Source organism: Gopherus flavomarginatus, chromosome 10 (assembly GCF_025201925.1).
Source record: "Gopherus flavomarginatus isolate rGopFla2 chromosome 10, rGopFla2.mat.asm, whole genome shotgun sequence".
Classification (NCBI taxonomy): Eukaryota; Metazoa; Chordata; order Testudines; family Testudinidae; genus Gopherus; species Gopherus flavomarginatus.
In genome coordinates, this window is record NC_066626.1 from 30,976,008 (window position 1) to 30,991,642 (window position 15,635).

A 15,635-nucleotide genomic window follows, 5' to 3' on the forward strand; every position below is an offset into this window, starting at 1 on the left:
CTCCATGAAGAGCATGTAGAAGCTTGTTTCCACACATCTTCATTCTCGAAGATGGAATTGTCATCACAGAGCCTGCCTGTGGGGCAGTGTTTTTCTTCTGCTCGCTTTGACACACAAAGTAAATATAATGGATTTTCCAGGACCTGTGGTAACACGATCTGTGTTGCATTATCAGGAGCCAAAAGTGCTTGCAAAATTCATGTTTTCATTGCCTTTATTTTCTGGCATCTCATGTGATTAAATGAAAGGTAGTGTGTGGTGCCACTAGGCTATGATACAGCAGAAGAACTTGCTTCAGAAAGAGATGTCACGAGCATATGCTGTGCAGTCTGTGTGAAAACATCCGCTGTTTGCCTGCTACTGTGTCCAAAGGGAAGGGTCTGATTAAATCTTAAACAGGTCTGCATGTGCATTAGGCAGATGGGACACCATGTACGTGTATTAGGCAGGACAGGCCAAACAGTTGAGAAAAAAAATCAAACACACTGCAACATCTCGTGATCCATATTAAAACTGGATAGAATACACAGAAAACACCCCCTCCTGCAACAGGAATGGTCTGATTTCAGAGCGAAATCTTAGACTCTGGAACTTACTTGTCTCTCCTTCATTAGAAAAACTTGGATGTGGCAACTTTAGAGCACTCTATATATTATGCCAGGATTACCTTGAGGAAGTAGGTTAGTTTGAATAAAAGTGGATAGCAAGAGAAGGATTTCATTGTTGGATAAGGAAGATGCTCTTCGAATTTTGATCCATTTGAATTTAATATGTGATTTTATAGCCTCTGTAGGGTCCTCCAATAAATTTAAATAAATTAATGGCCTTTTGCTTTCTGTATACAGAAATGTACCTCAACGTCAAGCATTTTAGGCCTGATCCTAATGGAATAAAACTCCAAAGTGTATTTCAAAGACATCTTGAAGAAATTCTCTAGCTTCTCCACTGTCTATAGATCAGCCAGCATTAGTAGTTCTTCTTGTGATACATACTGCCATAGTCATAGACCTCAAAGTATCAGTAACACTTTTATTTTTTTAACAGAGCAATAATAGATGTTATCATACAAATTAAAAATAACATTATAGTGAAATTTTCCATGCAGTCCTGTTTAAGATTTAATTTTTTTTAAAGAAAACTGTATTATACTGTCTTTAAAATATTTTTTTAATCCTTGGTTATTTTGTCGAAATATCATAATGATTTTAATTCTGGTAACAATAATGTTATGCAATTATGTAACTATTTCATCTAGTCCATAAAATCCTTGACTTACATTAATGAATTAAGGCTGAAGTGCTTATGAGGGAGAGAGGGAGATTTCCCTATGTATAAGTCAGGAAACCAAAGCATGGAGGTTTAGGCATATATTTTCAAAGTGCCCGCTGATTTGAGGTGCCCCACTCAAGATAGCTACCTTCGCCACCCAAAAGCTAAAAGTCTCCCAAAGAAGTCGACAGTTTTGAAAATGGAGACCTTAATGACTTACCTCAGTCACTTGGGAAGCATGTGGCAGAACTGGGAGTCCAAACCCAGCTTTCCTGCCCCTCTCCCATGTACTTTAGCCATAAGACCATCCTTATTAAGAAGTAATTCTTACAGAAGACTTCAGACTACAGTGGCGTTCTGTGTGACCTAGGAACATTTGTAGACCATAAATCCTCTGCTTAAGAATACCATATGAACCACCAAATCTTATGCTTTGTGGAAGAGGACACTTGTGTGCATTGATGCATGATGAGTAACATGGGAACTATTTTGTTCTTTATTGACTGTTACTAGCAGATGTTCATTTGGGGTTTAATATATTGCTCATTAAGATAATCTGACAGGCAGTTATTACATAAATTAAAAAAATCACAAAAATGCACAGTTTCCACTTTAAAAACTGGTTCTTATGTCCTAATGCATGATCATTTGATTTCTTAAGGCGTATGTTCTGAGGAAGAAGCTTTTCAGTAATGAATGAGGTTGTTTTCCATATTGACCTCATGCAGTACATAATTACAGACCAACCATAACAATTGACTGCAAATATATATGTGTCTCACTTCTCAGAAAGATTATAAAGAACTTGCAATGTAGTTAAATTCATATAATATTTATGGAAAGAATATGTCCTGTGCTGAGGCTCGCACAGATTCTACAAAGTGAGCACTGACAAAAACTCTGTCTTAGTAAGCAGTGCTGTAAAGTTAGTCTCTAGAATGGCTTGGTTACAAACAACATTGTTATTTAATAATGATGCCTCTATTTTGCTATAGTATGTATGCACTGGCAGGAATTCTAATACAAACTCAGGGAGAAATCCTATATGCTATATTCTGCATGTGTTATGATTTAATACAAATGTTCTGTATCTTAATCTGTTTTAAGGTTACTTTTCTTATTTGCTATATCTGTTTTGGATGTGTATAGGTCACCTTAAACTATAAGCATTTTTAGGCCCAGTCCATGGCCCCTGTGTGTCTATAACATAGAGAATAGCGTGGAGCTGTACCACTGAACTAGACTAATGCAAGTCTTAGATACTATGTAATTCTCCAGCCCCAAACTAAGGGCTGGACCTGTTCTTTGCCCTCTGATGGCAGTATCTGGTGGTCAGGGAATCAGGGGATGATTTCAGGGAAGGCAGTGCCTCCCCAGTATCTGAATGGGGAAGGGAATTACTTTCTAGATGAGTGACAACCAGGGAGACTGAATAGATCCATTGATGTATGCAGTTATCTTCTACCTTAGAGATCCACTGCAGATTTGTTACATGAAATAGGATGGGGAACACATTATGGCCAGAAAAACCTACCCTATTTCAGCTCAAGTAGTCATTTCCTACACCTCCCCTATGCCTTTCAATCAGGAGTGGAGGTTAGCAGGAGTTCCTGCCACCTTAGGAGACAGAAACTTCTGCAACCCAACACTGGGAAGAGAGGGGTTCCAGCTTATGCTGAGGGCAGATAAGGAATAAAATGAGCTTATCTGCATAAAGATTCCCAGTAACTCATTGTTTTTACTTCATGTTTCAGATAAAGTTGGCAAATGCAGCCAGGCACAAAAGGGAAAAGAATTGACCCCACAATAAAAGGAGTAGGTGCATAATGAAGTTTGAGCGAAGCTTCAGGCTGGGTTTTAGTTGATCAGAACCAATTGTTTTCCCATCTTTATTAACAGGATGTGTTTTTTGTTCATTTGTCTGTGCAAATTTTTACTTAGAAATATTCATATACAGGAACATTGGCTGCATCAGCTTTCATAGATTTAAGTCTGGACGGGACCATTATGGTCAACTAGTTTGACCTCCTGCATAATACAAGCCAAAGAAGTTCACCCAATTTTCTTGCTATCCATAATAAATTAGCATACAGGTAAACAAAGTGATTCATTTCAAATATATTTCAAACAATGTTCCTAGCATTCCTGGATCTTATTTTTCATGATTAGAATAATTGGAAAGTAACATTTGATTCTTGTAGAACAGACACTTAAGATTTTGCTCATGATATAAAAATATTGAGTAAAAATGTTTTAAGTAGCAGAGATTGAGGACTCTGTGCAAAAGAGATGCACACATATACAACTCATGTAACTGCCCTTGAAATTAGGTAAATAAGCACCTGTTTGCAGTGTTAGCGGATTTGCTTGGATAGGTGTGATTTTTGAATGCACAAACGTGGGTGCATGCGTGCTCATTTATTAATGTGCAGTTCTTGGTAGTTCTACCTTTTTAAAGAATTTTATCTGAGCTATGGTATATAATGTAGCATTGAAAATTCAGACAGAAGAGTTTGATCTTGGGAAAACTTGTTTCGAAACCAAAATCCCTTTTTCACCCCCAAGAGGTTGTGTCCTTGGGTCAAGGTTGAAGTGCAGTGACAGGATGTTGTTGAGAGCATCCACATGCTGCTGCCAAGGCTATTGGTGTTTTGTGAGCAGAGGGTTTCTATCTATGTTGTTGTCAGGCTGACACCTTTCAACAACCAACCATTTAATCTTCCTTGTTCCTGAAATCAGTACAAAACTAGACAAATCGCCGTTTATTTGTTTCAGCTTAAACAATATAGAAGATGCCTACCCCAGGCTGTAGGCACCCTGCCACGAATTGTATACACGATTCATAACAATAAAAACAAAAAAACAGCAAACTACCCCTACATTAACCAAACATACAGCAAGGAAAACAAAATCACCCCACTTCCCAGATTCCCAGAGACCTTGCAGCTCAATCCCCCTCAGATGCTTGTTCCAAATATAGGCTCTGTCTGTTGTAGGAGGAAAATTGTGCATGTTAATATGTTCCAGCAGATCATGAAATCTCTTATCCTAAAAGGCTCACTGTGCCAAGCTCCTGTTATGTAGACTGTAATTTCCTTTCTAAAGAGAGAAGAAGCATCTGGTCCTACTCAGACCAAACTGTGGTATCCTTCCTCCACATCAGCAGGGTGAGACTCCAGCTTGACTGGTCAGAGTCAGCTGTATATTGCAAGGAATCTTTTAATCTATACAAACCAGTAGGGTTGGACCTGAACCAAAATCCCAGACCTGAGTACTCTCAAATGTTAGGAAAAATCTCATCCTGCGGTTGCTCAGGACTAAGTCTGCATACCAGGAATAATCTCTCTTATACAGTAGTTCTAAGAATGAGAACACAAACTCTAAACATCTGTTGCAGCAAAATTAGTGATCACAAATCTCAATAAATTGAGCTAACTAAAGTGTTTTTCCCCTACAGTGAGAGCTGGGAAGAGGGCTACTTTTTACTTTACGAGATAAGCACTGAATGGATACACCTTACTGATAAAAATTCTAGACTATAACAATTTATTTCTGACTCCTTTTCATTGCAACTGGAATGATCCATGATGGATCTTTTAAAGTAATTATGATAAAGGAATTGCTCATTTCTTTGTGGTGGTAGAATTTCCGGCAAAAAGTCACCTAATAAATGTAGTGGTATGTTCCTCAGAAAGTGATGATCTCATTGGAGAAAAGGCAGATATCTTTTTTTTTATTATTGTTGGGAGGAAGGAGGTGGGTGAGAGATCATCTTTCTCCCATCTCCAATTCTAACATGGGGGATCTTTTCAACCCCGAGGAAGGAGGGACCAAGACCTTACCTGTTGTCTGATTGTTGATAACATTAGAGACTCCTTGACACTACAGTGGATTGAAGGTGAAGAACATCGTACCAGCACCTCAAGACCTGGAGAGAGGAGATGATCCACATGGCGCTTCACCTCATGGCTTAAGGAAAAAGATGCTTTCAGCATCCTTCCAAGCTTGATGAGGTGGGAAAGGATCCTCCAGGTACAACACCACCCACTCCAAGCCAGGCAACATAATGAGTGTGTTCTTAGAGACCACCTCTCTCCTCAGGCAGAGATCTTAAGATGGGAGACCCTGGATGCATTTATCAGAGGGGTTGGGGTCAGGTGTTCTCAACAGAGAGTCTTTGAATCTTGATCCCATTTCCTCTTGTCTGAATAAACCCTTTGTTAAATTTTGGGGAGCACTACAAGGTCTACCTATTTAGCCAGGCTCTTTCAGAGGAGGGAGGCTGATCGGAAGCAAATTTCAGGTTTGGTGTTGATATTTTGTTAACTGTGACTTAGATAAGTGTACTGTAAACCAAAAAAATAAACTAATAAATATTGATAATAAAAAACACAGCTTTTACTTTGTTATATTTTTCATGATCTTTCTGTTAGGAAAGATGGGCCAGATCGTCAGCTCCTGTAAATTAGTGTGATTCCATTACTTCAGTAGAGTAATTTACAATAACTGAAGATCTGGCCCAGAGGATTGATCTCAATCATAGTGTGGTAACTGAAGTAATGAAACTGTACATCAAATATGAAATAAATTAAACATTGATCAAATGCATGTATGCAGTGAAAGTAAGAAGCATGTGAGGTGGATTAATATAAGTATGAGGATGTGTAGTTTACAAAATAAGTGCACTTTACAACAGGGAGAATAACCCTGCAAAACAATGCATTGAGGCAGCAGCCTTTTTAAAAAGGGGACAAATCTTGAGTTTGTTTCCATACTTACGTAAACCTACAAAGCAGTAAAAGTGCTGTGTTTCTTCTGTGCCAGCAGGCCATATGGGAGAAAGGCCATGTAATGCAGCTCTACATCCCCAATATGCTACAGGGAGGTCCCCACTTTGGTCGTCTCTAACCAGAAGTAATATGGAATGGAGGAAGTGGGCATGTGGCCAGTGAGTTCACACTGAATAGGGGGTCAACTCTACTTTGGAGAAAGCATCAAATTGTGTCTCTACTTCCTTTCTTATCTTGCAGTGCCACAGGCCAGTACTGGGGCATAAAGTCCCTGAACGACCTGGGAATCAATAATAATTTCCTTTAGCCGTGCTCTACAGCAGCACATATTTCTTGAAGCTAATTCCCTTCACTTAGATTTGCTTAGTTTTTTCAGGCTTTGCTCATAGAAGATACACCATTTTTCTTTTAAGCCAGCCTTATCTGTCGAGCCACAACATTCACTCTCATAGTTGGTTGTAAACCATATGTTATTTTTTTTCCACACAAAGTGATACATCCAGCATTACAAAGAAAAATACAATACACCCTAAATAGATTAATTAAGCAGTCTAATGGAATAACCCCACTTTTGCAATTAGCAACCAATTACCATAGTAAAACAGGGTGAAATCAATCCCTGGTGTAATTCTCTTGAATATATGTGGTCTAGAATATAAGAAAATATTTTGTCTATTAACTTTATGGTCACCATATTTCCAGGGAGGATTGTCAATGGCTGTCAGTGGTTCTCAATATTTTGCTATACAAGTGAGTTTCTCAAGCAATCAGATTGCAAACTCCTGTAATACTATTTCCTCATAACCACAAAGTGCAGTAGACATAGTTGCCATACTTTATTAATCTCTTCATTCTGACTGTGACCTAATTAGCTTACATTGGATAATGCTCAGGAAAATGGCAGATATTTTACGAACTTATTACATATTTACCAGTCTCTCTTATCCAATTTACAAGCTTAACAATAACAAGAAAGAACAGTTATTCAATTAAAACAAAGTGTGATGTAGTGTATGAACTTTCCAAAATCCTTTGCAGTTCTTACAGGCTTCTGCTGTTCAGGACTTTCTCTACAGTTGCAGTAGGTTTTGAAATGAATGAAACAAAAAGAGTGAGTGACAGATGTAGGGGGGGCAGAAACCTTTGTTATTCCTTGTGGTCTACAGCTTTAAAATATTTATTTTTGTAAATGTGAATTAAACTCACACTTGTCTTATGAGTTTGGAGGTAGGAGAATCCTAGAAAACCTTATTAGATGTACAGAGAGTGTATGAGGCAAGGGAAAACTATGACTAGTAATTATATTGTAAACTCTGTTCACAGAAATTATACACCAAGCAAGCAAAACCGGCTACAAAATAGTAGTGGATAAAAAAGAGAAGGATTGTTTGGGCCAAAACTTAAAGTGAACTACTCTGAGACACTAAGAAACCACACTTAAATGATAGAAGAGGCTAAGACTCATGGATAGATATGTAACAAGTGTCACTCCAGGAACCACTCTGTGTAAGTGTGAGACCCAAGAACTACATGAATTATTGGGACATGGAAATGCAGTGCCAATTGGTAGGTCATCGCTAATATGTTTGTTTTGTAGTTCGCTATTGGCAAACCCAATTTCACATCTCTCAGCCATTGGACTTGCTATGTATGCCAAAGACTCTTGGTTCAAAATAGCTACTGAATTTGGTGACTTTCCAGGCACACTGGAAAAGACAACTGTTTTAGTGGGTTTTTGGAGAGGGCTGCATGTATACTTTGTCGTTGATGAAAGGTGTGGGTGACTGGTTGAATGAATTCCTATGGAACTGATTATATTAATGTTGCTAAATTTAATTTAATTGTATTTGTTGGATAATTAATTGTTAGGACACCTAGAGTCTTGAATAGGTATTTTTATTTTAAATCTAAATAAATATGATGGGCACAAAGTCATTCATTCAGGAAATCTATATTTCTGTCAGGTTAATTTCTTTTGTGTAAATAATCCTTTCTGTAACCCCAGTGTCATTGTTCTGCATTTCTGATATAAATAAATTTCATAAATGAAAGTGAGGGGATACCAAATGTGTGTGAAACATAACCAACTTTGGGACCAAAATGAGAGATTTCTCAAAATGGCCGGGTTCTGGACCTGGATCCTCAAGTGTTTGTCACTTGAGAGGTAACCCCAGTTTTCTGGTAGGAGAAATTCTGGTGTCCCTTCTCCATTGCATGGGTCCAAGTTACCCAGAAATGCTATTTCTTTTAAAGGTGTAATTTTCTTCTTTAAGTTACTGGTGATACTAGTCTTTCTGGTCTGCTGTGCTCTGAATCCACTGCCTACCTCAGGAAGCCCTCCTCACTAGTTGACAGGAAGCCTTTTCTGCGGCATATGAGTGGGCTTAGTTCAGCACACTAACATAGATGGACACATGCCATCAGAGCCAGTGGTGAATGAGAGAGAAACTTGGTATGTCTAAAAAACTCTGTTCTTCCTCCCCAAGTATTTCAGCAGTATGTATTGGGGATAAGGAGTATACCAAAGGACAAAAGGAGAGAAGAATGAGAGATGGGCTCCACTGTCAACAGTGTGTTCAGCCATAGCTGGTACCCTTAGCTGTGACATACTGTTACTGCACCCAAGTGTTAGCTGGTGTCTGAACAGAGATATGAATAAAACATGGCTTCACTGAAAACACATAAAGATAAATGTAGTTCTAGAGAAAAAATTAAAGCAATCTAGGGAATGCATTTCTCATGGTCACCATAAGAAAAAACAAATAAATTATCGGCTTCTGGATGGACACATGCATCAGTGAAAGGCAAGTGTATATTGCTTTGCAGAAACAGATGCCCTTCCATGCCAGTTTTATACAACAGGAATAAATTCAGAAGTAAAACTAGGACAGAAAACTATTATAGAGATAGTGGAAAAGTAAATTGTGATGCATGTGAAGCTAAATTTCATAGATACTTGTAGTAAGTGAAGGCCCTGATAAAGGCCCAGTATGAAGCCTGAGGCCAGAACTAAACTAATGGTCAAGACTTAGCTAAAAAGCAAAGTCAAGCTGTGAGCTGAAGGCTGGCTCGGTTCACAGATGTTGGCAAGGAAAGGGCTGATTTTGCATAAACAGATATTCACCTAGCATACCGAAGTATGAACATGGTACCAGAACACCTTATACTGGAACATGCCACAGATAAGAAAGAACAGGCCGACCCATCCCAATGACAGGGGCAAAAGGGTAAAATGATGGATAGAGTTGTTTTGATCGAACCAACATGTACAAGGTGAGAGGCGGCACCTTACTACGTAGAGGGGTTGCACTTTACTGCATAAAGGGGTTGCACCTCGATACGTCAGGAGTGATGTGTAACTTGTTTGTACCTGTGTATAAGAATACATCCCTGGGGCGGTGTCTTTGTCCGGCCTAGGGGGCAGTGGAAAGTCCCGCCACTAACTGAGCCGAGTCCATTGACGGTGGGTACATATTCGTAGTAAGCCCTGAGTTAGGCTAAGAAACCTACAGGGAACTATTATTGTATCCAATATGGCAATAAACCTGGCCGACGTGCCTTCGTACCTTACTAGACTCTGTGGTCATTGGGGGTTCTCTTCGGGTCTGCTGTGTCAGCTATCTGCAGAGCTGGGGCAGCACAAAGAGGGAACACACGCACGCAGCCGAGTGATACCAACAAGGAGAGAGCAGAGCACACATCTGACAATACATCTGACAACAATACTGATGTTGAAATAAATGAGGAAATGCACATGCTAGTTTAAAAGAAATCGGAGAAACAAAAGCAAAGTGAAATTATGCCACAGACAGATGAAATACAAGATCATCCATGGGAAATTCTGGAATCAACATGTGCACATGGAACAGAGATGAGTAATTTTTCATAGTAGATGATTACTAGAAAATTTGAAATGTTCTTAATACCAAAAGCAACACTAAAAAAAAAAAAAGAAAAGAAAAAAAAGAGTAGATAAAGCCAAATAATACATTTATGGACAGCTATTTAGAAGTGCTTTCAAATGCACCTCTACCCCAATATAATGCTACCCGATATAACATGAATTTGGCTATAACGCGGTAAAGCAGCGCTTGGGGGGGGAGCGTGCTACGGATGTTTGATATAACGTGGTTTCACCTATAATACTGTAAGTTTTTTTGGCTCCTGAGGACGGCGTTATATCGGGGTAGCGGTGTATATAAAAAGGTGTTAATTTACAACACTCAGATGTCAAATGGAAACTAGTCTGAAGATGAAAATGTCTTAGATATGGATTCTGTTCTTAGTTGTACCACAGGATAAGGTCAAGATTTTGAAAAAGTTGCCTCTAATATTTGGTGTCTCAAATTATGGATGCCTAGTTGGAAAAATGTAAAGGCATCTCATCGGTAGTTATTTTAAATGTGTTTCAAGATGGGCACTTAGCCTAAAGATAACTCAAGCTGTGTTCCCAAAATCAGTGACCACTTTCCAAAAATTTGGCTTGACTACATGATCTTGGGCAAATTACTTTAGGCCAACGTTTTCATTAGTGGTAGGTGCCTCCATTTTTGGTTAAACAATTTGAGACACTTTGGACCTGACTTTTAGAGGCACTGTGCACTTGCTCATCATATTCACTTGAGTTTGTACTGTGATGGTTCAGCAGTTCTGAAAAATCAAGATCAACATGTCTCCAGCTGAGCAGTCACAAACAATGGCTAGTTTCAAAATGTTCCTTAATCTCTATATGACTCAATTTCCTAACTGTAAAGTAGGAACAATCAGGAGCGGCGCCAGGGTTTTTGGCGCCCTAGGCAGGAGTTCTTCTGCGCTTCCGGTCGTTGGCGGCAATTCTGCGGCGGGGGGGTCCTTCCGTGCTCCCGGTCTTCGGGGCACTTCGGCGGCGGGTTCCGGAGCGTGTGAAGGACCCGTCACAGAATTGCCAATGACGACTCAGAGCGCGGAAGGACCCCCCGCTGCCGAATTTCCACCGAGGTCAGCAAAATGCCGCCCTCCCAAATCCTGGTGCCCTAGGCAACCGCCTAGGTCACCTAAATGGAAGCGCTGGCCCTGGGAGCAATACTACTTACCTCACAAGTGTGCTGTAAAACTTTGTACAACATTTTGATATCTTCCGACAGGAGATTGTACATACCTGCAAAGTAGTATTGTTTTATTCATCATATATAGATAGATATATAGATAAAACGTCATCTTAAGATATTCATTACATTTCACCTTTTAAAGGAAAAAGATCTCCTTAGGTTACAGATTCCCCAAATTATAATCTTGTGTAACATTTTTAATATAGTCACATTAAAGTGGTTTAACAACATTTTTGGCATTTTTATATTAACATGCAAAATTAATTACAGTATATATTATGCAAAGGTAAAATAGGCTAATCCCATTAATAGTTAACATAGGGAATTAATTAGTACATAGCTCATTTTATCTCAGATTCACCAAATGAATACAGAAAAACAGCAGAAAAGTAAACATATTTCAGAAGGTCCATGTGAATTTATCAGCATTAGTATCCTCATATAGTATCTTTGAGTTCTGCCAGTGATTCCAATGTACCTCATTCCATCTCAAAGGTTTTAAATTCTAAAAAATACTTAAGAGCTTTTGTGATCTTTAGGCACTAGGTCATTTGTATTTGCAAAATATTTCCAGTCTTATTTGTTACGGTGAAGTTTGCAGCAAATGGTTCAGGTTCAGTTAAGCACCTGAAGGTCAATTATTTTCATATTTCTGATAAGAACAAGAGAAGACAAAGCAAGACTCAAGGCTCTGAATAATTTTTAGTACTGACAGAACTCACAGCAGCTCCATCTGTATCCAAATGACAGGATTTTGTGAAAACAAACACATAGGAAGAGAAAACTAGAGAATCAAAGCAAACTGCAAACCCTGCACATAATGGAAACCACCCCAAGCCAAGGAGTGCAGCAGCACCCCTAGTTCCAGCACCTATGCCTGATTAGATGCTCCGTGTTTGAGTTCTCCTGCCTGTTGTGGGTTAGGTTGGTATTTCCAATCCTATGTCCTTGTAAAGCCAAATGCAAAGCAGTTAGTGTGCGTGCTATTTCTTTACTCATCAATATCATGTCTAAACTAGAGAATCAAGCTGAAGCAAAACCAGGGCATTTGCTATCCAACGAGAAATGTAATCTAGAAACTAGTGCAGATCCTGAACAGAGCAACATGACAGAACATGCACCTGATAACTCATGACAACTATTTTCAGTTAGGAATGTATTTCAGCATTCTTAGCTTTCTGGAGAAATCAGCTTTTACATAAAATGAAGAACCATAAGAAAATCAGTTCCACAAATCAAAACAATGAGCCAATGTCAGTTAAATGCAATTTGATTTGAACTGGTGCTAAACTTACTGAAAGCTCTTGGTCACATTCAGTAATTATGCAAACTATGTGGTTCTCCACTCATGTGTACTAGTTTTATACCAGTGTAATTTTGTAGACTTCAGTGAAGCTACTTCTGACCTACATCAGTGAAAGCATGCAGAGAATTAGGCCCCAGGTGTGAATAAGTTATCAAATGGGTGTATTGTAAATAGAAAAGGATGTAACTTGCACCAATTCGGCTCTCAGTGGGTGTGCAAAATGAGTGTAAGTTGAATGCTGAAGTAAAAAAACTAACACAAGTACATAAAATAAAGTAGCCCCTCTCATCTACTTTACTGTACACATGCACTATCCATAACTCGCTGGGACCAAGTTCAGTCCTGCTGTATGTGGGCATAACTACTAATTACTTCAGTTGTCCCAATGATGCCGGTGCTGAATTCAGTTTAAAAAGAATGCCAAGCAAGTGTAAGTTATTCATGTTGATTTGACACAAAAAATTTTTTATGCAAGTGGTTAATATTAGGGGCAGGGCATGCTTAAGTGCTTTGCTTGTTCTGGGCCACAACACAGACAATGAATGCCACATTAGTGTAAATTAAATTTCTGTGGCATTTACGTCTCTGTGGCCAATTTATATTTACAGTAATATTCAGTCCACACTTTCACCCCACTCCACCCTATAACAGACCTCTGAAGTAGAACGTACACCATCATTTATGTTACTGCTTAATTTGATGCAATAATTTAAAACCTAAAACATTCAGAAATTGCTTGACTCTAGCATGTATTTCATCCACATGTCTAACCTAAATTTGTCAAAATAAAATCTTGAATATTGTATGATTGATAACAATGGTGTAGCTACTACCACATGATAGAAAACAAAGCATAAGCAAAACAGTGAAACAGAATAATACTCTGCCATGCCCAGAAATTTCATCTGCCTAACTCAAACTCCAGAGGATGGGGGAGGGGGAGAAGGTAAGGATCTTTTTGTCTGTAATATGAGTGTATCTGTTTTGGTGATATAGACATGAAAAATCTCATCATGAATTCTCTGAGCCAAACTTATAATTTTGGAAGTAAAACGAGATGAAACTGCTTGATTAATTCAAAAAGGAACATCAACTTTCTATCTTTTTTTAATGCGTGAATAAGATTAAATATATTAGTGTTTGAGAAAGCTGAGTGAATAGGAATTTACTGTGAAATCATTAAAAAAATGTTTCCCAACAATGTTTTGGGAGGATGAGGGAGAAAAGATGGGACTTGGAAACCATTTATAGATTGCTGATACACAGAATCCTGTGATGTCGTTAGCTGTTTGCTGGTAACTATGGAGATACATATGCAGTTAATTAAAGCTTGGTTACCAATAAGAGAACATTTGAAAGTGACAGTGGAATCTTGAACTAAACAAAAACAAGGAACAATTTGATGTTGATGGATAGCACTGAAATACACTTGATGGTCAGTTGCTAATGAGAGATTTATGTTAGGGTACTTTTATGAAAAACCAGACTTCAGTTTTATGACAGCTGTTATGAAGTTAGATGCATATCTGGTTGAGGCTGCATATGCCAAAGAATGACTATTATTGAGACCATATTTTAATATATTTGTACATTTAAACTCCTAGGAAGAGCAGATTAAATCCAGCCAAAGTGTGGGAGGTTGTTCTCTCTCTGCGCGCACACAAAGCAAACATGGGAGTTAAGTGCATTCAAGGAGAAGGGAATGAATGAACCCGAATGTTTATTATGTATTCTCCTCTTGCTGCTGATAATTGTGTGGAAGCAGGCAGCCTTAAATATGCAGTATGACTGTTGACACACACATATTGTAGTAAATGTTCCAATCTGTTACAAATTTACACAAGCAAGTTTTGCATGAGCAACCTGTTATGGATGTGAGACCCACATTTTGCACAAGCAGCTCAGGCAGACCTTCAGTTACATTATCTGTACATATTAATGTTCATTTCCATGTACAAGTGAGGGTTTTGTGCACAACAAGCACGTGTGCAACTTTGCAGAGGAAAATTTAGAGGTTCCTTCTGAAAATTTGTCTCTAATGCCTTGTCTGTGCACAAAAATTGTATTACTTTAATAACAACACTCCTAGTGTGGATGCAGTTATGCCTGTACAAAGGTGCCTTATACTGGCATAGCTTAATCCCATATGGGAAGAGAAATAAGATATACTGAGTTAAGGTACTGCTGGAATTATTTTTATTTATGTGGCTTATTACCATGACACTAATTTAACCATAAATTCCTTCATTAAATCCAAAGACTGAATGGTATTTATACAATTGCTCTAAACATGCCTAAAAAGCCTAAATAATAAGCAATTTACTGCACCCAAACAGTAACAAAACATTTACAAGCATTTAATTAAGATACTTATATACTGGCCAAAGCCAGGGGTGCTTAGACCCATATTGGTCAGCTCTAACTTGGTTAGGCAGGTGTTACCAGTGAATTTTTTAAGAGTTTACTTTTTTATACCCTTTAACAAAGAAGTTATGCCATTGCCAATTATTGGACCTTAGCTAAAGCCAGATGAAGCAATTTCCTAGATAGCCAATTATTTATTGCACCTGATACCAGTTAACTGTGTTTTATTTTTGTTACTTCAGCCGAAACCTTAAATAAGGTAACACTGATCTTATGATAGTGAAGGATCACTACAAGTTCAACACCACAAATCTTCTTGCTCATGATTTCATTCTTTTTGGTCACATGCTTTGGGCCTACTGCTCATGCTACTATCTCAACTCAGTTTTAAATCATAGTTCACCCAAACCTAATGTGGGCCTATATTTCTACTAATATAACAGCATCCACACCAAGGGTTAAACTGATATCACTATTTTGGTTAAAAAAAAAAATCACACACCAAAACCAAAATAGGTATACACTGGTTCAAAAGCTGTATGTAGGCCTGATCTAAGTGCTTGGCTTAAATCATCGAAAGAAGAGAAATTCAGGGTTAAGTCTACCACTCCATACTTAACTTGTTATATTCTATCTACTATGACATCATCTAACCTAAGGCAACATAATTTACAACAACTAGCAGGTATATGTTTGTTCTTCATTATGCTTTGTCTGAACACTTTGCTATCTCCAGCTGCTCTGATAGTGATCAAGTTATGTGTAATGGATTGTCTAGCTTCAGTGATTGTAGTTGAGAGAAACAGATTGCTTAGTGTG

The 15,635-nt window shown here is 38.3% G+C and overlaps 1 protein-coding gene across 3 annotated transcripts in view; it reads left to right on the forward strand.

The window, feature by feature from the left end:
- Window positions 1–15,635, forward strand: part of COL5A2 (collagen type V alpha 2 chain) — a 330,967-nt gene that overhangs the window by 165,595 nt on the left and 149,737 nt on the right. The window contains exon 1 of one of the 3 annotated variants that reach the window (XM_050916330.1): window positions 18–118. The exons of the other annotated variants lie outside the window; for them this stretch is intronic. Coding sequence (XP_050772287.1) covers window positions 52–118 — 67 coding nt within the window. The 5' untranslated portion in view covers window positions 18–51. Of the gene's footprint in view, window positions 1–17; window positions 119–15,635 lie in introns of those variants that run through there. 3 annotated transcript variants of the gene reach the window in all.